General features: G+C 42.0%; 1 protein-coding gene across 1 annotated transcript in view; it reads left to right on the top strand.

The window, feature by feature from the left end:
- LOC113405172 (rab effector MyRIP-like) overlaps positions 1 to 23140 on the top strand; it is a 346653-nt gene that overhangs the window by 297188 nt on the left and 26325 nt on the right. The window contains exons 9-11 of the mRNA XM_026646107.1: positions 405 to 582; positions 5005 to 5660; positions 14723 to 14962. Coding sequence (XP_026501892.1) covers positions 405 to 582; positions 5005 to 5660; positions 14723 to 14962 — 1074 coding nt within the window. The remainder of the gene's footprint in view (positions 1 to 404; positions 583 to 5004; positions 5661 to 14722; positions 14963 to 23140) is intronic.

The raw sequence follows: 23140 nt of genomic DNA, 5'->3' as shown, positions 1-23140 counted from the left end.
TCAATTTGGCGCCACTGGAAGCAATGTGTCAGAATGTTCTGTATCACTGTTCTGGGCTCGTCCCTGGCTAACATGTAAGTGGACTGATGCTTTCAAGCAGCACTCCCAGACTGACAAATTTGTACGGCTTCACCTTGGGTAACTACTTTTAATCTTGTGCCTAGCAATACAAACAATTCCCTGCCTTCCTCACAGGAAGCAATTGCATTTTAAATGCATGTAAACACGCTATCCAAGCCCAAGAATGTTTTTTTGAACTAATAAAATTCCATTCTCAGGCTGATTTCATTCCCTACACTTCTTTGACATGCAGAATGTTACTGTTTATTGCTAATTGGAATTAATACTTCAATAGTTGGCTACTACTATTTTTAGATAATGTTCTTTGAATTTTATTTCAACAGAGGTCTCAGTCTGCATTCTCACTGACTAGTGAAGATACACCAAGCAAAGATCTGGACCTAGCGTCATCTATGCCTGAGATTCTTTGGAGGCAGCAGAAAGGCCTAGTCAGGAGACAGAGGGAACACAAACTGTCTGCGTTACCTAGCTGGAAAAGTGTGGACAGACTGAATGAAACAAGTAAATATTTATAGTACCAGTATGACGCCTTCTTCTGTTTTTCCTGTTGAACAAATTAAACTTGAAGTACGCACCCAGTCCTGCTCCTATTGAAGTCAGTGGCAAAACTCCCATTGACTTCAATGAGAGGCAGGGTCAAGCGCTAAATGGAAAAAGAAAAAGCCCGCACTACCTTTGTGATGCCTCGTATGACAACAATAATCAAACAATGGCACTTATTATGGTACTACTAGTTTTCCCTGAATAAGGACTTCAGAATTTGGCCCTTGGCGCATAAAATAATAATAAAGTAATATCAAACAGCGAGCTAATGAAATATTCATTGCTGGGTTAACTTCTGCTCCAAATAACCTCTTGTCATTCATATAGAAAGTGTTATTCTTATGGGTAGGATTCCTGTCCAAGGCCTGGATTCAGCAAAGCATTTAAGCATGTGCTTAAATTTAAGCACCCACTGAAGTCCCACTGAAGTCAACTACACAGTCATTTAGTATTTAGCAATTACTTAACCATAGCTTAGGCCTTGGCTACACTCAGGACTTCCCAGCGCTGCCGCGGCAGCGCTGTGAAGCACGAGTGTAGTCGCGCCGCCAGCGCTGCGAGAGCTCTCTCACAGCACTGTAAGTACTCCACCTCTCCGAGGGGAATAGCTTGCAGCGCTGCGAGCTCACACCCCTGAGCGCAGCAAGTTGCAGCTCTGTACAGCGCCAGTGTAGCAAGTGACAAGTTGATACAATTACTTTCTAAGGGTCCCTTGCTCAGACTAGTTCCTGTTTGTCATCTGAGTTCACAGTTGAGATAAAACATGGGTGTCCTGTAGAGACTATTTTATTTAATAGGTATCACATTAATTTGTGCAGTAAACCTGCCTGCCCCGGTTTGCAGCTTTTTGTTAAAACACACAAAATCCAAGAGGATCTCAACCAGTAGCTTAGTGTAGTAGTAATAAACACCAGTGGTCTGATTCCCCACTGCCATGCACCTCAATTAGTTATTTATACCTGTGAAAAGTGAGTGTAAATCTCAACCACTCTAAGGGCTTGTCTACACTGGCAATTTACAGCGCTGCAACTTTCTCGCTCAGGGGTGTGAAAAAACACCCCCCTGAGCGCAGCAAGTTTCAGTGCTGTAAAGCGCCAGTGTAAACAGTGCATCAGTGCTGGGAGCTACGCCCCTCGTGGAGGTGGGTTTTTTTAGCTCTCTCCCAGCGCTCTGCCGTGACTACACAAGCCATGTTAAAGCGCTGCCACGGCAGCACTTTAGCATTGCCAGTGTAGACTAGCCCTAAATTAGTAGTGTTTACATCTACTTTGCAACTGCTTTGTACAGATGTAAATGACTGCACACGGGCCAGGTGGCACAGAAACAGGCTCTGAATTTTCATTTACAGATGACCGGTTCCACACTGAGCTCATTTCTCTGGCCATTCTTACTTTTACACAAAGAATTCATAATGTAAGGCACCAGTGACATCACAATTTGTGCCTCATGTCTTTTGTTATGTCAGGCAAGTGCCTTTTAATTTATATCAAAGAGGTTTCTAATAAACAGTATTGACATCAGTAGCTGGAGGGATAAAGTCAATGTTACTCTTTGTAAGTAACTTCTCTGTATGTTGTTGCCTTCCCCCCTGCTAATCAGCTAACATACTTCACTTTTCTAATCAACTAAAATACATTTTAACAAATTCAGCTATGCCACAGGCAGCAGCTACTCAAAACAAATGACCATGAACTTTGTATGTGTTTTGGGCCAATGGGCAGAAGCACAACTAGTTTGAATTTAATTAGTTAAGCATTGAGTGTTGGGGTTCCCCCGAGACACATTCGGTTCAACACCAGTCTTGTCACTCAGGTTCCCTTATTTGGCAGACAGCAAAGCTGTACTGAGCTGATCAGACTATAGGACGTACCACACATTCAAAGTTACACAACAGACCTCTTCCTTTATATGCATTAACACAATATATTGCGTTTAGTATTCATTGCATCATGTTTTGCATCACATGGGATTGGCTTGGTCACTTTGTAGGAACCAATCCTTGTACAGCACACAGTCACTGAACAACTTACTCATTACCTCATTTTACTTTCTAGGCTTATCCATTGTTATCTTGTCCATTGTAAATGGTTTGTTGGTGTTCCCCCTTATCTTAGGTAGTACAGTCATTCTGTTTCTAGCCTGCTGATCCATTTACCTTCCTAATCCTGTCTCCCAAGAAATGAGGCCTTACCCGTGTCCAATCACTCATGTCAAGCCAGGACTACATTCCACTGCTTTTATTTTTTCCTTTTTATATTAGCATTTGTTTTATTTGCATTATAGTTTTTATTTTCTGTTCTTTCTTTTTTTAAGTTTATTACCCAGCAACCCACTTTTAAGACAATAGTAACTGTAATTATTCGAATTACTATTAACGCAAGGCTTAAAGTACGAAGCAGGCTGTAGAAGCTCACCTCCTATGGTATAGCCCACTAGGGTGTGATTTTACATTGTAAGCTTAGTTTGTCTTTAAAGCCTATTTTTGTTTTCATTTTGCTTTTATTTTAATTGCATTATAAAAAAATTGGTACAAAATACAAACAAAATATTTATTACCACAGGAAATATAGTTGGCAAACAGATCAGAAGCTAATTAAAATAACATTCTCTGGTCCATACCAGAAGTGGTTCTTTTTAGCCACCACACAATACTTGTTATCAGCATAGACAGTTTTTACTTTACCAACATCCTAATGTCTCAACTGTACTGTGCAATTTGGAGACTGTTCCCCTAGCGTCAACCCACCTACCAGCAACTCTGTCTGCAAGATGTTACACCTGCACGTGTAAGTGTTCCCCAGGGGCAAACAGTAGTACAAGTCTGGGGCCTTCTAGACCTTGCATTGTCTTGCTACAGTATTTGAGGAGGGAAAACAAACTTCTTCCACACCATACGGATTGCACTGGTTTCACATTTAACTTTATGGTATTGGATCTTTGTTAACTTTCTTACCCGGCACCAACAGGTGTCACCCCTTTTGTAACAAATTTGTAATTTTTCTGTGACGATAAAAGAAGGCAAATGTTCTTGGTTCATATTAAGCCAGGTCTAAACTAAACAGCCAAGCCTGTCAACAGATTTAGATCTTCAAAAATTGTTTGCAAGAAGCAGAATTACTTCCTGGGGCACTTTCTCAATTTCTTTGAATTAACATAAAATTTGGGAGTGAAAACAGGCCAAAGAGATTTAAATAAATTAATAATTAAAAATAAGAAGCTTGGCAGATCTTATCAGTTTAATTGCCATTTTGTTGGTGGAGTGTTCTGGGGTTTTTGTTTTGATTTTGTTTTTGTTTGTAGTTTTGTTTATGCTCCAGGGAAAAATTGTTCCAAAACTCAAAGCATGGCTACTATATGGCATATTTATTCCATAATTATGTTCTGTGTTGGGAAAATAAGAATGCCAAATAAAATTTGTGATCTTGAGTTCCATATATTTACAGACATAAATTGAAGGGAGAAAAATACATAAAGATACATAAAAATATCAATATTTTAAATGTAACTGTTCATGTAAAAATATGGTTTAAAACTTTAGAACAGTAATGCTCTGCCTGTAGCTTGTATTTGTGGCCTTCTAATGGATAATCTGAACAGTCAATTGTGCCTCTGAAAGAAATCTGTATGGCAGACATAATTTGATTCAGTATGCTAAGAAGAGTATGCAAATCCACAATACTGTTTAGTTCTACAGTCATTATGAGAAATATGAATAATAAACCCATCAGATGTTCAAACTTCCCATTAAAAGACATTTCATGTCCTGTTGACAATGGAGTCTATATTTAGAAGCAATGTAAGCTTTACAGTTTGAGTAGATAGGTAGTATTTCTTGCATATTTTTCTTTTCTGAATTTTAGGTTAGCCTGAAACACAGGCTGTATAGCCTAACCTTGGACCCTATTGTCACATATATTTTAAAAAGATGTCCCCACAGAATTCTGTGGTGACTTCTGATTAAAATGGGATAATTGGGAAGATCCCTGATTCAGGGTATGATAAAATCTATGTAGCGTACCACATATTCATTGGTGTCTGTCATTATCTTGTGCTGGTCCCATCATAAAGGGTATGTCTACACAGCAGAAGCTGTGCACAGACTAGCCTACTCAAGCTAGCTTGAATCTAGTTAGTGTGGGTAGCAATAGCAATAAAGACAACATGGTGCGTGCTTCAGCGTGGGTAGACAAGCCTGGCAAGGATCCTGGGTAAGTACTCAGCTCACTAGCCCATGCAGCTAGCCCTCCAATTTTGCTGTGTAGACATACCCAAAATGGCTAGTCGCTGCTAAAATCCTTATTTGACTGTGCAAAAGTCAGCCTGTCAAACTGAAATAATAAAGTAATAATTAGGGGATTTGTTCTTGTTTTAATTTCACAGGTCCATCTCCTGTTTTACAAAGCACTGATGGGAACTGGGTGGCTTTGCAGAGCATTACGTTGCCTCGCCCTAGAATGCTTGCCAAACCAAAGAGCCAAGTATTCAAAGCTTTGGAGAATGAATCTAGTGTTGTGTCTGCTTATGACGAGATGGGCTCGGATAGCGAGGACGACTATGACTGGAATGTGGCCTTGAACAAGCTGCGTCGGAGGCCCAAGCAGTTGTCCGAGGATTCTTATTATACCGATTCCCAGTACAATACTGAATGGGCTTATGGCAGTGATCCGTACCAGCCAGTGACCTCACCTTCATCTGGGCTATACACCAATACAGAGACGGTGTACTCTGATTCTGAAACATCTTCAGTAAATTCCTCAAGGGAGGCTAGAGAATCTAGCAAACTTCCCTGGCTACAAAGGAGAACTCAGAGTGACAAACCCAGAGTGGAAAAAGCACATTTACATGGAGAACTGGATGTAAATTTCAATCCACAGGCTGACAGTTTAGAGTATTCAGATAGCAGTGAGACTGAGGAAGTCCATTATGATTTAGAAAAGAGGTCTAGAAGGTGGAGAAAGAGCAAAATTGTCTCAGAAGAATTAAGTGAAGGAAAAAATCACACAAAAACCCACAAGAAGAATTTGAGCACAAATCAGGTAACTACATTTGCTTATATAGGAAGGATTGAGTAAGCAAAAGTGGGCAGGGGGAGTGGCACACTTTGTCAAAAATGGCATTACCTGTTTCTGAGTCCCTCAGAAGATGATCTTGAATGTCCTAAGAAGTAAAGCACAAAATGGGGTCTTGAATATATGTGCTACAGGCCACCAAATCACACTAGGGAGCAGGATGACCTGCTCCTTAAGTACCTATCTGTAATCTGTAGGGAAAAAATTTGTGTGGTCATGGGGGACTTCAATTTGAGGGACATATGCTGGAGGTCTCAGGCTGCCAGTACTAAAACATCCTTGGAATTTCAAAATATCATAGATGACAACGTCCTGATTCAACTTGACTCAAGTGTTGCAACCATCACAGGGTAATTCTGTATTAGGACCTCATCTTGACAGATAAAGAAGAACTGATCACAGAACTAAAAATTAAAAATAGTTTACGTACAAGTGATCATGACTTAATCCATTTATAATATGCAAACAGAATAAAGTCCAAACCAGCAATATATATGCTTAGTGCTTTAAAAGGGCCAATTTCACAAAGCTGAAAATAGTTATGAGTCAAATTAGCTGGGAGGAAGAATTTTATCAGAAAAATATGAATTATAATTGGTAATGGTTTAAGAACATTTTATTAGATGCCCAAAAAAACACAATTGAGGAAGAACACCATATTGGTTTAAAAACTGATCTCGCTTAGAGGGGAAGCGAAGGCAGCTATAAAAAAAACAAAATACAATTTAACAAATGGAAGAAAGGGGAAGTTGATAGTGATGAATATAAATAAGAAGCTAGCAATTGTAGAAAATAGATAAGAAAAGCAAAGGGACACAAGGAGAAATTTATGGCCAGCAGAGATAAGGACAATACGAAGGAGTTTTTTAAGTATATTGGAACAGAGAGAATCCGGACAATAGTATTGGTTCATTACTAGATGGAAATGGTACAATTATCAGTGATAAGGCAGAAAAGGCAGAAGTGTTCAATAAATGTTTCTGTTCTGTATTTGGGGAAAAACAGATTATGCAGTCTCATCATATGACAATGATAACACTCTTTTCATTCCACTAATATCTCAGGAGGATGTTAAACAGTATCTACTAAAGTTAGATGTAGTTAAATCAGTAGGTCTGGATAACTTGCATCCAATAGTTTTAAAAGAGCTGGCTGAGGAGCTTAGTGGACAGTTACTGTTGATTTTCAATAAGTCTTAGAACATCAGGGAAGTTTCAGCAGACTTGAAGAAAGCTAATGTTGTGCCAGTATTTAAAAAGGGTAAATGGGACAACCCAGGTAATTAGAGGACTGTGTATCTGATGTAAGTCCTGGGCAAAATAATGGAGCAGCTGATACGGGACTCAATTAATAAAGAATTAATGCCAGTCAACATTAGTTTATGGAAAATCTATCCTGTCAAACTAACTTGGTATCTTTTTATGATATTATAAGTTGGGTTGATAAAGATAATAGTGTTCATGTAATATACTTAGATTTCTGTAAAACATTTGGCTTAATGCTACAATAACTTTTCCATTAAAAATTAAAACAATATATAGTTAACATGGCAAACATTAAATAGATTAAAAGCTGGCTAACTGATAGGTCTCAAAATGTAATTGTAATGGGGAACCATCACTGAGTGGGTGTGTTTCTAGTGGGGTCCTGCAAGCAGCATGTTAAGCCGCAGCGGTGTGCAACTCCTGTCCGGGAGCATGCGAGCTGCTTGCACACGCTAGCGTGACTAGGGACAGCTGCCAGTGAGCCTGGTGTCCGCCCCAGTAGGCGGGGCTGGGGGCGGCACAGCTAGGCTGCAGGAGCTGCCAGGGCTGGGCGCTGGCTCTTGTGTGCGGCGGCCCGACATGCTGCTGCTTTCGCTGCTGCGGTTCTTGGACCTGTCGCTGGCCATGGTCCTGCTGGTCTCGCCACACTGAAGCCACGGATATCCGCATCCGGGGATATAAATTGTGTATCCATGCAGGGCTCTACAAAGAGAAGGTTAAGGGGTGACTTGATTACAGTCTATAAGTATCTACGTGGGGAACAAATATTTGCTAATGGACTCTTCAGTCTAGCAGAGAACAGTATAATATGACCCAAAGGCTGGAATTTGAAGATAGACAAATTTAGACAGGAAACAAGGCGTACATTTTTAACAGTGAGGGTAATTAACCATTGGAACAATTTACCAGGGGTCCTGGTGAATTCACCATCACTGGCAATTTTTAAATCAAGATTGGATGTTTTTTTTAAATCTCTGCTCTAGGAATTATTTTGGGGAAGTTCTGCGGCCTGTGTTATACAGGAGTCAGACTACATTATCACGATGGTCCCTTTTGGCCTTAGAATCTGTGAACACTGTACAGTACTAGAAGGCACTTTACAAAATCAGCTCAGACTTACTCACTCACAGCAATGCACTGATCATATCCAGGAGAGAAAACACACTCAAGTTTTTTATCCCTCAGGTGTATCAGAATTGAGTAGAAGGCAATGTGATGCATAAACTGTTATTGGTCTTTCCTGTATATTCATCACTTTGTTCCCTATCACTTCCAGGCGATACAGTGGCATTAGTAGTACAGTACAATACAGAGGTTGCTATTAAAAAAATTAGAATTTCCCAACATTTAGCACACAGTGGTATATGGGTAGCTACATTTTTCACTCTTCTTGGAATGGGAAACAAGTGAGCTATCTCAGATAATATTGTGGGGTAACTGCTGGCAAATATCCTTTTAATGGAGAACACTAGTGTGGATTGCTATGAACAGGAATGTAAAAACTATGGGCTGTTACTGAATTATAATCCAAGTAATGGCTGTTTTTAATTTCCCACTGTATTGTATTTAGGCATTGTGCATGTGGGTATCTCTCTACATGCTGCTTTTATAAGGATGTTGTCATTCATAACAAAAAGAGAGAAAATTGTAAACTGTCAGAATGTAATGACTCGGGTTCAGAAATAATTAGCACATTTGCAGAGAGCAAAGTCTTTCCTCAAAGGACAGTTTTTATAACAAGGAAGTAAAATAATGTAATCTAAGCAGAAAGTAAGCAGGAAATCACACCAGTCATGTGACTGGAGTCCTGTGTGGGGCCTGATTGTCCCAAAGGCAGTCTCCCAAGTAGTCACTCTTACACCTGAGTAAGGCAAGGGGCAAGCAGAGCTGGCTTCAACCCCATTATTTATTAGGGACCAGGTAGTTCCCCTGCATCCTGTCTCAGGTATTTAAGAGAAATTAACATATAAATTCCCTGGTTAGGTCATCTTCTAAAGTAGCAGGATGGTGTGACTGAATCAAGGAAGTGAACCATTTCTTCTCCCCTATCTCTCTCTCCATAAGGCGGTTAGCAATCGGCTCCGCTCTTCTGACTCTCCCGAGCAATCGTTCTGTTTCTGCAGGTGTTATTTGGTTGGAGTGTTTACACCTCTAGCCCTTATCTGTGATAGAAGGCCTGCTGCTCCACTAGTCACAACACTAGTGCCGATACAGTTGCACCGAGGTGAGCTGGGGCAGGGAGTTCCCCTGCGTGCCACCCTCCCCCCATTACTTGCTGCAGGCGGCCCTCCCCGCGTCCCCCTGCCCCAGCTCCCGCCGCCTAAATGCCGACGACGACCGGGGCGGCCGAAGATCTGGCCGCCGCGGTCGCCGCCGAAGAAAATGCCGCCCCCCCAAATCCTAGTGCCCTAGGCAAGCGCCTAGGTTGCCTAATAGGTTGCACCGGCCCTGACTGCAAGTGTAAACGGGGATTGCTGTGGTGAACGAGGAGGTCACGTTTTGGGGGGGGGAGCCCAGGACTGGGGCGGCAGGGGGTGGGGGAGGGCCCTGGGGGCGGGGGGGAGCCCAGGGCTGTGGGGCAGCCAAAAATTTTTTTGCTTGAGGCGGCAAAAGACTTAGAGCCGGCCCTGATGGTAGGCTAGTATCTCTACAGAGCAGACTTAAGATAATTTGGCTGTCTTGGTTGGGAAGTACAACCCTTATCTCTGTGTTCTAATTCTATTTTTAACTAATAGCCTTGAAAAATTATATACAGTCAAACCACTTATATGAATCTTCAACCTTAACTTCACTTTATATTTTGAGGGGAATAATAATGGTGTTTAATTCCATTGGGATCATGAAAACTACAGTACCTTGATTGCTTTAGATTAATTTGACCTAATTTCATTATGAAGTCAGCTATTGCTCTTAGAAAATGGCATTATCCATTCATTAAAATCTTGTCATATAGTTCTATGCTATTTTGACAAAGCTATAAATGAAGGCGGGATACAGTGTGTGCTCTGAATTTCAAGCCCCACTAGATGGCGCTTGTGATTCATTTATTGGAAATATGGGACTTCTAAGTGCAAACAAACATTGAAAAGTAACCCGTAAAGTGAACATTTTATACAATGTCTTTGCCCTCATTTAGAGAGTAGGCCCTCATTTTCCATGTGACCTTCAGTGCAGTTACTGATTATAGCAACGCCCGTTTTTTGTGGTATTTTTCTTAATTAGTTACAGTATAATGTGGGTTTACTTTTGCTATTTGAAATTGGTTTGTCTTGGAAGGATTTAATTTGAATGTTTTTAGTTTTGTTTTAGCACTACTGAGTTCACCTTTTTTCTTTTTTGTGCATATTTTGTTTTGATTACACTGACTTGATGATGATTTTACATGCAATTATTTGCAGAATATCTTATGGGAAAGGTACACTTCATTTTCTTAAAACATTTATAGTTTAGAAGCTGTGGGCCAAGTCCTACTCTCAGTTACACAAGTGTAACAAAGCAAAATGTGGCCCTTAGTACTTGGTTCTGCAAATAGGTATATCTGTTGCTGATACATGCCAGTGTGAATTTATACATTGACTTTAAAGATGGGACATTAGATGGTATAAAACTAGGCTAGATTATGTGAACTGTAAACTACCACTGCATAACTCTGAAGAAAACTTTTCACACAAGAGAAGAAAGTACATTTTTGGTTGGTTTGTTGTTAAGGTTGACAAGGCCCTCAAAGTGACCTGCCCTAAAATACAGTTGATTAAAAAAAATACAGAAAAATGCATCATGTCATCACAAAACTTTCACTGTAACTGTGTTAAAAGCTCAGTGTTTCAGCCAAGAAGCCTACGAACAACACAATGACCACTGTCTACAACATTGGACATAATTCTCCCTGCATTGCCGCAAATATAAATACTCAGGCTACTCACAAGAAAGCAGCAGGCTGGGTGGGGGAAGGAAGGCACAGCATAGGGTTGCCAACCCTCCAGGATTGGCCTGGAGTCTCCCTGAATTAAAGATGAATCTTTAATTAAAGATTATGTGATGTGATTAAATCGCCAGGAATATGTCCAACCAAAATTGGCAACCGTACACAGCAAGCATAGCTGCGTCCATGATCTCAACAAACTCAATCCTCTGAGGTTGTGTCTTCACTGGGAGGGGGAGGTGTCCTTAAGTGAAATCAGCTAACAGGAGGTGAATTCTAGTGAAAACAAGTTTTTAGCTTTTACACTATGTAACAGGTCAAGTTAAAGACTAGGCTTCCCTGTAGACTTTAACTTTGTCTGCTCCCTTGTGTGAAAACTACAAACTACCTCGACTTTAACCTCAAGTTAGACAGCTCAACTTACACACACCCTTTTATCTCCCTAATGAAGCCAATGCCCCTGTGGGCTAGTTGGTTGAATTGCTCTGCTAGGCCCTGATGCAATGCACATGGGAGTCACTAGAAAGACTCTCACTAATTTCAATGGACTTTGGATCAGGTCCTTAGAGAGCAAGTGTTTTAAGTGCTGCAGTTCTTGGTTTGAAAGGCTGGTATAGTATTTTCAGTATCAAGAGGACATCTGGTCCAGTCAACCTCAATATGGATTCTTTAAACTAATTTATGAATTTGGTGCCCCTGAATATTAGGATTTAATAGCACTGGCTTGTGCCGGGATAGTATAAATAAGGCTACGATTTAGTCACAGATATTTTTAGTAAAAGTCATGGACAGGTCACGGCCAATAAACAAAAATTCACGCCCGTGACCTGTCCATGATTTGTCCTATAAATACCCCTGACTAAATCTTAGGTGCTCTGGGGGGCTCCAGGGTGCTGCAGGTGTTGGGGAGGGTGCGCTCCAGCAGACGATGCTGCTGCAGTGGGGGTGGGGAGACTCCGGCACGCCACCACTGCTGCTGGGGGGTGGTGCCCCGGTGCGCCAGCACTGCTGCTTCGAGGGAGGGCAGCCTGGAGCCCCAGCGCCGCTGCTGCTCGGGGTGGGGGACGGCCCAGGGGGCTGCTGTTGGGGGGGGTGACCCAGGCCCCCGTCGCTGCTGCTTGGGGGCGGGGGACAGTCCGGGGCCCCGCCACTACTCCGGGGCAGTGACCGGGACCAGCTGCCTGGGGCCTCCCAAGCAGCAGCCAGTGCAGCTGGCTCTGGGGGCGCCCCAGCTGCTCGGGCAGCCCTCGGGTCACCTGCACCATCCGCTGCAGAAGTCATGGCGGTCCCGGAAACGCACAGAATACGTGACTTCTGTGACCTCAATGAAAGACTCGCAGTCTTAAGTTAAGTCTTACGTCTAAGATTCTTCCCTCAGACCTGCTTTGCCACTGTACCTCAGTCCTAACAGGCAATACCTTCTGAAATTTCAGTCTTGGCCTTTCTTGATTAGATTGTGGAGAATCATGTGATGGCTTTGAATACAAAATTGTCCAGTCTCTATTACTGTACATGGAGACCACCGATGTCTCACTTGAGCTCTTAACCAGTGTTTGAAAACAGATCTACATATCTGAAATATTAGTGCAATGATTCACCACACTGCCTAGCCCCAAATTAATTATATCTGTCACTATTCCGAGCTTCAAATTCAGGGATTCAGCAACAAACTCTGATAGTCGAGACAATATGAGTCCATGCCTTCCATTGCAAATCTATTGACAGACATGCAAAATATTTCTGCACAATTTCTGTATCTTTCACCATTCCTGTTGACATTTTCCTGAGAGGTGCCATTAGAGCAAGTGCTGGGTAAGTCTTCGGAGAAGGGAGAGGAGAAGGCATTTGAATTAAAGGGTTGGAAGGAGATCAGTCTTTTAAACATACTGAAAGTTCTATTGTAACATTGTAAAAATAGAGTGGAAACATTTCCATTTGAGACTCTGTTCTTCAGGTGCAACCCCATCTTGTTCAGAACAATTTGGAAGCTCAAGTGATGAGAAAACTATTCACTGTGCAAAAACTGGTGCTTTGGTGGAAAAATTAATCCATTAATCCAGTAAATCCATTAAATCCAGATGGAGTCCCCTTCCATTATGGCAGCCATTTTTGCAGCAACAGTGATCCTAATTTTCAGAAACAACCTCCAGATTTGTGGGTGCAAATTATAACATTTAAATGTCCAGCTACCTGATTTGCATTATTAGTTAGAGAGCTGCATGATCTCATTTGTGCTCACAAATAATGGCAGATACAAAATTGTGAAAGGGCTCCACAGAAAGGTAAGATTTCCATCATGAGTGACAAAGCATAACTGGTCAAGTTATGAGGGAAATGTCAAAATTACCATAGTTTTTAGATTTCCAAGCGGTAGATACATCCAGGGAATACTGCATTTGGCAATGCAAACAAACTAGCCTCACAAAACAAATCTACTGTTCTGTTTCTTGGAAGCGAAGAATCCAGATCGTTAATCTCCCTGGCATTCTCCAGTCCTGTCAGTGGGAGAGCACCAGGTAAATAAGATTGCCTAGCTTGTTTTTCTTAGTGTCATAATCCATATTATTTCCTCTCTTAGAGTTGCCATCAATCATCTATTTAGGCCAAGTGCTGTGCAGTGGCTGTTTGTGGATTAGAATCTGCGTTCTTTGTATCCTCTCTCCCCAGACATTTAGATCATGACTGTGTTCTTTTTCAAAGAATTCCTGACACTTAGACTACATCTACACTTTGAGCTAGGGGTGTGATTCCCAGCTCAAGAAGACATACTTGGGCTAGCTCTGATAGAACTAGTGCGCTAAAAATAGAACGTACTCATGGCATCACAAACCATAGGAGGGGCTAGCAACTGGAGTATGTTGGACGGGTACATACTTGGGGCAGCTAGCCCATTCACCACTATTTTTAGTGCACTAGCTGGATGACAGCTAGCACAAGAATGTCTCCTCACATTGGGAATCACACTCGAGCTCGAAGTGTAGATGGATCCTTAGTACTGGGGAATTGTGATCTGATATTTCTTCTTATCCCTACTGGAAGAGATGAAAAGTTCCATTTTTTAATGATAGCTTTCAGTGCTCAGAAGTGTCTCCATTTTGTAAAATGTGGGGCAGACATCCTAGCAAAAGTACTTATAACTACATAAGAGGATTTCTCCTTTTTCCATTTTGTCTCCAGACTGAAGGCCTTATCCTAACAGGTGCTAAGCACCAAGACTGCCATTGTAGCTAACTGGAACTATGAGTGCTCTGCACCTTTCAGGATCAAATGCTAAGAAAACATTGTGCATCTAAAGGTTGAACTTGTTTCCAGTAATTCTTAAAGAAGCAGTGTAAACCCATGGGTAGTACACCAGGCTGGGAGTCAGAGGACCTGGCTAGGAGACAGGACTTGAAGTCAGCCACTGAACATGTGACCTTGTGCAAGCCACTTCACCTCTCTGTCTTAGTTTCCTCATCTGTAAAATGACTCTGAGGATGATGATGTAGGGTTTCCTTTGTACAGTGTTTTGGTGAAGAGTGCTATAATATGAGAGTGTTTTATTATTTGCACAGAGGGAGCTAATTATTTATGGACCTATTGCTTTATTTCATGTAATATGGAAAAGAGCAGAAAAGAGAAATATTATTGTCTTCTGAAAGTAAATATGCTGGGCATAGTCTACACAGAAGTAAAAATCTATCTGCCTAGAGATTCCTACTGTGGTATTTTTCTAGATTTCCTGCAGAGTAAAGTGTATTTGTATGTATTGTGAACTTAAATGTAGTCTTTGTAGAAACCCTGTTGATTTTCTTTTCTTTGCACTTTATTTGAATTTTTTGCTATTTTGATTTTCATCGTAGGTTTCTGAGGATTTATCAGAAGCTGATATAAGCAGTGAGGATCAACACCATAAAATCAAGACAGACCTTGTTGAGGAAAAGCTTAAATCCGAGTTATTTGAACTAGCTGCTAAAATGAGTGACAAGGAAACCTCTTCTGGTGAAGAGCAGGAGTCAGAGCCTAGAACAGAATCGGAGACCCAGAAGGAAAGTTTGTCCTCAGAAGAAAATGGCAAAAACATTCAGGAGGAGTTGAAGAAGGTAAGTGAAAGGAGAAGAGGGATAATAGCTTAGAAACTAGAATCCTTAAAGAGGAGGTTGGAAAGTTACCCTGTTTATAGTGGAACAAGGGATAGAGTATATAATGTTCACTGGGATCGGCAAAGAGTTTAAACACAGTCACTTGATAAAAGTGAAACCCAGTCCTACAATCCTTGTGCAGTCAAAGCTCCCATTTCCATGAATGAGAGTTTTGCTTATGGAAAGCCTGCAAGATCAGGCCAAATGCAATTAATTTATGTTTGGTCCGATTCTCAGTTCATGTAAATCAGTGTAGTTCCATTGACTTTAATGAAATTACACCGATGTACCCCAGCAGAGGATCTAACCCTTTGTTTTTACCTAAACACATATCGGCATCTATTTTTTCACCTCTGCTCATTAAGTGGTCAATGAAAACCTTTTCAGCCTTTACCTGCTCTCCTTTACGCAGTATCATTTAATTGACGCTGATGCATTAGAGTCTCCTGTTGCCTCTCTATCTGGGTAGTTTGTGTGTCTCTTTAATGCTTTCCAGACCTGTTGTCATGTCTACTGATTCTGTTTTCTATCTGATAATAAGATCCCATATATATCAAAATGTTATACAGATTCTGAAATGCAGAGTCTCTCCTGACAGAATGTGTTTGATCCATTGTTTGTATGAAGTGTTCCGAAATCCAGAACCTAGAAGGGTATTTACCACCTGCTTTTTTGTCTGTCTTTATTTGAATGTCTTTTCATGTGGTATTATACCCATGCACCTGAATACACCAGTGCTCTCTTCACCTTTTAATGTACTTCCCTCTATATTGATTAAATCCAGCTTTTCAAATGTATACGCTGGGCTCCTGTAGCCTGAGTTCCTCATGAAATGTGCGTGTGGTTTAGTTGATGACCAAGATGATTGTATGAGAGTGACACTTCCCGGATTAGTGAGGCACCTCACTACCACTTGCCCTCAGTGTGAGGAAGCCTTGTCGGTTCTTGCTGGGGGTCAGCTCTCCAACCCCACCAGACACTGTTATGCAGATAAAACTACACAGGATCGTTTCAGGGGACAAGGCAAGATGTCACATTTATTATAACAACAATTTGATCTATAACCAATAGCTAATACCTACACACACACACACACACACCCCACATGTTCTGCAGCTGCTGGATAGTTACCAGTCCTGAACGTAGCTTGAGTCCGTGGCTTAATTTCGCAGCTTGAGTTCGTAGCTCGTGGCAGCTAACTGGCCAGGAAAGCCTGGCACAAGGAAGAGCCGAGTCTCTGTCGGGCATGCACCGATGCCCTTCAGTGTTGGCAGCAGAACGTTACCCAAAGTCTTCCATCTCACCCATCTTTTTAATAGGCTTTTAGTTTGAATCAAGAGTCTATAGGTCTTGCTGTGTCACGCTGTCTCTGGGTTCGGAGTGATTGATCACCCGTCAATTGCAGACATGACTTTCAGCCTCGGACCTGACTTTGATCTTGCTTTAATTGTACCTTTGTTCTTTTCTTTTAGGGTGGACTCTTCTTACTTTGTCAGGGCTGTTGTCTGCATCTTCAGCCATTGGTGTTTGCACTTAACTTTATCAGGACAGGCTGGGGCTGGAGGTTGATTCCATTATTCATGCATACCTCATTCACATATCTAAACTAAACTAATAAGGTTACAGCAGGGTTTTGCAAAATGAAGGTTACAGCAGGGTTTTACAAACTGGAGTGAGCATTTCAAAATGGAGTTTGAGTTACAATATGGAGTCTTATTAAAACAAGGGTAATGAACAATTTACAATGTTGAAAGGCAAACAGTAAACAGGAGTTACAATGTTAAAACAGTAATAACCAAAAGAAACAATTTCGTTCTTCAGCTCTACACCACGGGCAACAAAAACACTCCCCTGCTCTCTCTCTACTCCAGATTAGTGATAGGCACACTCCAGTCTTTGAGCCCTCTGAGCAATCCCTCTAAAGTAACCAGTTCCTGATCCACTAGACACAGAATTCACAGATCTGCTGCTCCCAAAGAAGAAGTATACATCATCTTACCAGTTCCCCTTCAGATCACTGTTCCATTTAACACACAGGACTTATGTACTTGAAAACAAGTAAAAGTTTATTTAAAGAAGTATAGAGATTTGAGCAGTAGAAATAGCAAGTCAAAGTATTGGAAACAAATGGTTACATATAAAATAAAATCATAACATGTCTTCTAGAGCCTAGACTTACTTAATAAGATACTGTCTTGTACAATGAAATTTAGCTCACTCAACCTCTTTGCAGCAATTTCCAGCCAGGGTGGCTGTGACCCTCCTTTCATAATACAGAACGCACTGACAGTTTGGGCTGGTCTACACTGGGGGGAGGGGGAATCGATCGAAGGTACGCAACTTCAGCTACGCTATTCGCGTAGCTGAAGTCGAAGTATCTTAGTTCGACTTACCTGGCCGTCCTCACGGCGGCAAGTCGACCGCCGCGGCTTCCCCGTCAACTCCGCTTATTCCTCCTGCTGAGGTGGAGTACGGGCGTCGATTCGGAGATCGATTTATCGCGTCTAGATGAGACACGATAAATCAATCCCCGATAGATCGATTACTACCCACCAATCCGGTGGGTAGTGTAGACATGGCCTTTGTCTCCTCAGTGAAAGATAGATCCCCAGTGTACCTCAGTACATCTAGTTATACCACAAAAATCCATTGTCTTTACTGGGAAAATGACACTCCTGCCCTGCTGTTTGTTTATTCCTGCAAATCTTTTCTTATGTGAATTCACAATTTCTTCATTTTGGCTCAGTAATGCAATGGACTTAAATTTGGAGAGACAGACTACAGAATGACCAGCCAGGGAGAAGCACAATGACCAGCCTGAACTGGGGTGTTACCTTCTGGGGTGTTACCTTCTGGTGACCTGTCTTACCTTACAAACTTTAAGGACATAGTTCTCAGTATAGATATCTAATTCCTTAAATATCCATCTATCCATCCATTGCAATGATTATGATGATCAGTAAGGTACTGGCTCTCACTAGATTCCATGCCACTGTTTGGCAAACTGTTGCATGGATAGCTGACGTAGAGATCTCTGTAAACCCCTATGTACTCCTTATGCCTGGTGCCAGTTGGCATCAAGAGGTCCCTGGGTTACAGTGTGTGAGCAACATACTTAAGCTACAGTACCTTACAGCAAAAGTCAAGTGACAAAAAATGCTGATAGTCTAGGATAAGTTTGTAATGCCACTCAAATGATGCAGTGTTAGCCCCACACCTGAGGCTTCTGTTTCCCGTGAAAATCACCCAGCTCCTTCCTGCTCAGGGTCTGACAGTTCAAAACGAGTGACAATTCCACCTATATCTTTCATTTATTAGGAACTGTGTGTTCTGTGATTCACAGCGCTTTACTTTATGGATCTTTTGAGAAGGAACTGAAGTTGTTTTAGCAACGTGGGCATCATATAGTGAGGAAGGGGAACTAATGATTTGTAGTCTAGGCTTTTTTTAAAAATTGGCTGTAGTTAACATAGTTACATTGCAAAAAGCAATTTTGTGACAATGAGAACCTTGAAATTAGTCTTTCCTATTTGTGATCGAGACCTTACCTCTGTAGTTTTGGGGGTGTACTTTTCTTCTATGAATAAGTTTATAGACCTCTAAAGCCACAGGAATGCCTGGGTTTTCCCTCTAACTTTAACCCTGAATAGATACTGGATTATTCATTATTTTTATTTTAGCATTTTAAATTAAATATATATATTGTTTAAAAAAACTCCAAAGAATTTTATGCTTTTCTGTAATATTATCTTATCAGGAAGAAAGAAACTTTAAAAATGTACAAAAAGTGAATGTCCAGCATCCCTGGCTAAGTGTTTTTAAAAGAAAGTAAGGTCCTCCAGAGTTAGTCATCCAAGCCTGTTGTATATGTTTGTTTGTCTGTAATAAAGAAGTCAAGACTTCCCAACACTATTCACAGTCATGGCCTCAGAGGAATTTATAGCGGAACTTGCTGAAGCCTCACTATATAGAAAAATGTGAGCTGACTTCATTCCTATTCTTGGCGAGTATTTCATAGATGTTGTTTAATCTCTCTTTCAACTGGCTATCTACTTGTTGCAATGAAATACCGAAACTGAGAAGATCAGATTCAAATTCAGGGCCTCAGCAACCCAAAGATGAAAAGTAATCTAAATTCATATAGCATATGTGATAGATAAATTATATAACTGATACTTTAGTCAGGGCCGGTGCAAGGAAGTTTCGCGCCCTAGGCGAAACTTCCACCTTTCCCCCTCCCCCCCCCCCCCCCGCCCACCCACCCCCCCCCCCCCCGTGGCAGCTAACCACGCCCACCCGCCCCCTCCCACCCGAGGAGCCCCCCCCCATGGCAGCTAACCCCACCCGCCACGGCAGCTAACCGCCCCCCTCACCCAGGGAGCCCCCCCCTCACAACAGCTACCCCCCCTTGCAAGCCTCCCCTCCACGGCAGCTAACCCGGCCCGGGGACACACCCCCGCCGTGGAAGCTAACACCGCCCCCCTCCACGGTAGCTAACCCTGCCCGGGGAGCCCCTTCCCCCCCTCGGAAGCTAACCCCACCCCCCTCCACTGCAGCTAACCCCACCCGGGGAGATCCCCCCACAGAAGCTAACCCCGTCCCCCCCCCGCGGCAGCTAACCCCGCCCGAGGAGCCCGCCCCAGCTCTCCTCTGCTGAGCACGCTGGCGCTGCTCTAATTCTCCTCCCTGCCCAGGCTTGCGGCGCCGATTGGAGGAGACTTAGAGCGGGGGCTGTGTGCTCAGCAGAGGAGGTAGAGTGGAGGTGATCTGGGGCGAGGTGCGGTTCCCCTGTGCGCCCCCCCTGTTACTGCGGGCGGCTCTCCCCGCGTCCCCCCCCCTCCCCCCGCCCCAGCTCACCTCCACTCCACCTCCTCGCCTGAGCGGGCTTTTAGGCGCCCTCAACCACTAGGCGCTCTAGGCGGCCGCCTAGTTTGCCTAAGTGGTTGCACCAGCCCTGACCTTAGTAGATGAAGATCCCCAATGGGAATAAACACAAAAAACAGAAATTTTGGTGCCTCAAATTTTAGGTGTTCCAACTTGAGACACCTTAAAAGGGCCTGATTTTCAGAGGGTGAATGTTCAGCCCTGTCTGAAAAACAAGCTCTTTTTAAGGTGTCTGAAGCTGAGCACCCGAATTCATTACCCAGTTTTGAAAATCTTAACCTGAGATTCCAGATGTCAAAATTGGGTGCCCAATTTCATATTCGGGTACTGAAAGTGGCGCCTACTCTATGTGTCTAAAGCAGGTGATTGGGTGCCTGATGGCTGGTTGCAGCTCCTGAATGTAGAATTGGGCACCCTATTTTAAGCATCCTTACTTGAAAATTGGGCTGTATGTGAGATACTTAATTTATGAAAAACTAAGGCAGGAGGGGGATAGCTGTATATGCTAATGACATCCTCAATATTGCCAAACCTAAACATTCAGGCTCCAAAAAATCATGAGATTGGTTTAAGATCACAGTATTATTAAAAATAATAAATGTTGGGATTCTATTTATTTGCTTTCTGGTTTTTGAGCCTTTTGGGTTCATATTTTCAAGCTTTTTTTCTGCAACCATGAGAGGTAAACACTTTTTTTTAAAAAATCAGAAGTTGGGAATCTCGCATAATCCCATGATTTCATGAGCTGATGCTTTAAGAAAAACACATTATATCAAGAGACTGGCAGTATAGTTGTGAGAACTGGCAACACTGAGTCTTCAAGCTACTGAAATGTTGGTATTGGCTTCAGTGGATCTTGGTGAGTGCTCAGCTCTTCTGAAATCAGGTCATTTACATTTGGATGTCTAAATATGGGTTTAGAGCCTAACTTTAGGACATAAGTTTGAAAATGTTGGCCTTGAACATTTTACTTGATATATGCGGTATTCCTGAAGATTTATTCTCATACACAGACATTCTTAGAGCCCATTGCATAAGTTCTGTTTTAATAACTTATGCGTTATGCAATATACGTTTCTCTTTCTAATTAGATTGTCTGGAAATTAACCTGGATTTACTCTTTATATCTTACTTCTTTCCTTCTTTTCCTCTAAAAACTTAGCAAAATATTTCAATACCAAACAAACAAACAAAATATTGAAACCATTTTGTGGAAGTCTTAATGATACGATGCTGGGAGTAACATTTGTGATAAGATGCGTATTTTAGCTCTCTTATTTGGTATATTCATGAGTAGTAATGTTCCAAGTTTATCATATGCCCTGGACAACAATTTCCTCAACACTAGCCCTGAGATTTGCTCTGCGCTCTGCCCCACTGATCAGAAGAGCTAGATTTTACAGAGGCATGTCATATATTATAAAAAACAAACTTTCTTGGCCTGTTTACAGGTCATTATTATATCATTAAAACCAAAAGAATTTTAAAAATTTACATTATTTGTCTGTCTATTTTTGTTTACTTCTTCTATTTCTTTTTGCTTAGGCCATAAAAATAGACTGACTAATTTCACTCTTGCAGCCAGTTTAATTTTCCCTACTTATGCTTCAATGTTTGGATTACAGTCTAAGGCCTCATTCCCAGTCTGGACTTTGTCTGAAGAGGAGCTGCTGTTTCCAGGGTCCAGCTATGGCAAAGGACAGCCTTTATACTCATGAATGGGAGTAACCTGGTAGCTACAGTCTCTTTCTTTTAAAGAAAACATTAAGATACCCTAGTAAGACTCAAGACTTATCTACACATGAAAGTTAACCTGGAATAAGATAGGATGTGAGGCTACGTCTTCACTACGGGGGGGGGTCGATTTAAGATACGCAAATTCAGCTACGCGAATAGCGTAGCTGAATTCGACGTATCGCAGCCGACTTACCCCGCTGTAGGGACGGTGGCAAAATCGACCTCCGCGGCTTCCCACTGTGACGGGTTGGATCACAGAAACCCCCTTGGGAGCTGCCACCTGATGTGCCAAGACTACCCCTGCTTCTGTTTTCCCTGCCAGCTCAGAACTCCAGCACCCTGTCTTGCTGAATTAGACACTCCAGTCCACTTCAACACAGACCCAGGGTCTGAATCACTTGTCCCAATGCTGCAAGTTTACCCAAAAACAGCTCACAGGAGTGTGCTTGTCTTTAGCACTCAGATGCCCAACTCCCAATGGGGTCTAAACCCAGATAAATCCGTTTTACCCTGCATAAAGCTTATGCAGGGCAAACTCATAAATTGTTCGCCCTCTATAACACTGATAGAGAGATATGCACAGTTGTTTGCTCCCCCAGGTATTAATACATACTCTGAGTAAATTACTAAATAAAAAGTGATTTTATTAAATACAGACAGTAGGATTTAAGTGGTTCAAAGTAGTAACAGACAGAACAAAGTAAGTCACAAGCAAAATAAAATAAAATGCGCAAATCTATGCCTAATCAAACTAAATACAGATAATCTCACCCTCAGAGATGCTTCAGTAAGTTTTTCTCAGACTGGACACCTTCCAGGCCTGGGCACAATTCTTTCCCCTGGTACAGCTCTTGTTCCAGCTTAGGTGTTATCTAGGGGTTTCTCCATGATGGCTCCTCTCTCCTCTCTGTTCTCTTCCACCCCTTTATATATCTTTTGCATAAGGCGGGAATCCTTTGTCCCTCTGGGTTTCCACCCTCCCTCACTGGAAAAGCACCAGGTTAAAGATGGATTCCAGTTCAGGTGACATGATCACATGTCACTGCAAGACTTCATTACTCACTTGCCAGCACACACATATACAGGAAGACTCAAAGGTAAATACAGCCATCTGCAGACAATGGGAGTCATCAAGATTCCAAACCATCCTTAATGGCCCACACTCTACATAATTACAATAGGCCCTCAGAGTTATGTTTTATATTTCTAGTTTTAGATACAAGAGTGGTACATTGATACAAATCAGATTATCATACTCAGTAGATTATAAGCTTTGTAATGATACCTTACAAGAGACCTTTTGCATGAAGCATATCCCAGTTACATTATATCACTTATTACCGTATTTTCTCTAAATCTATCCCAGTTACATTATATTGACTTATTATTATATTTTTATAAAACCATGTAGACTGCACAACGTCACAACGCAAATTCAGCTACGCGAATAGCGTAGCTGAATTCGACGTATCGCAGCCGACTTACCCCGCTGTAGGGACGGTGGCAAAATCGACCTCC

The sequence above is a fragment of the Terrapene carolina genome, unplaced genomic scaffold (genome assembly GCF_002925995.2).
Source record: "Terrapene carolina triunguis isolate 2854851 unplaced genomic scaffold, T_m_triunguis-2.0 Scaffold34029, whole genome shotgun sequence".
Lineage (NCBI taxonomy): Eukaryota > Metazoa > Chordata > Testudines > Emydidae > Terrapene > Terrapene triunguis.
This window is presented reverse-complemented; position numbering and strand designations above follow the sequence as displayed.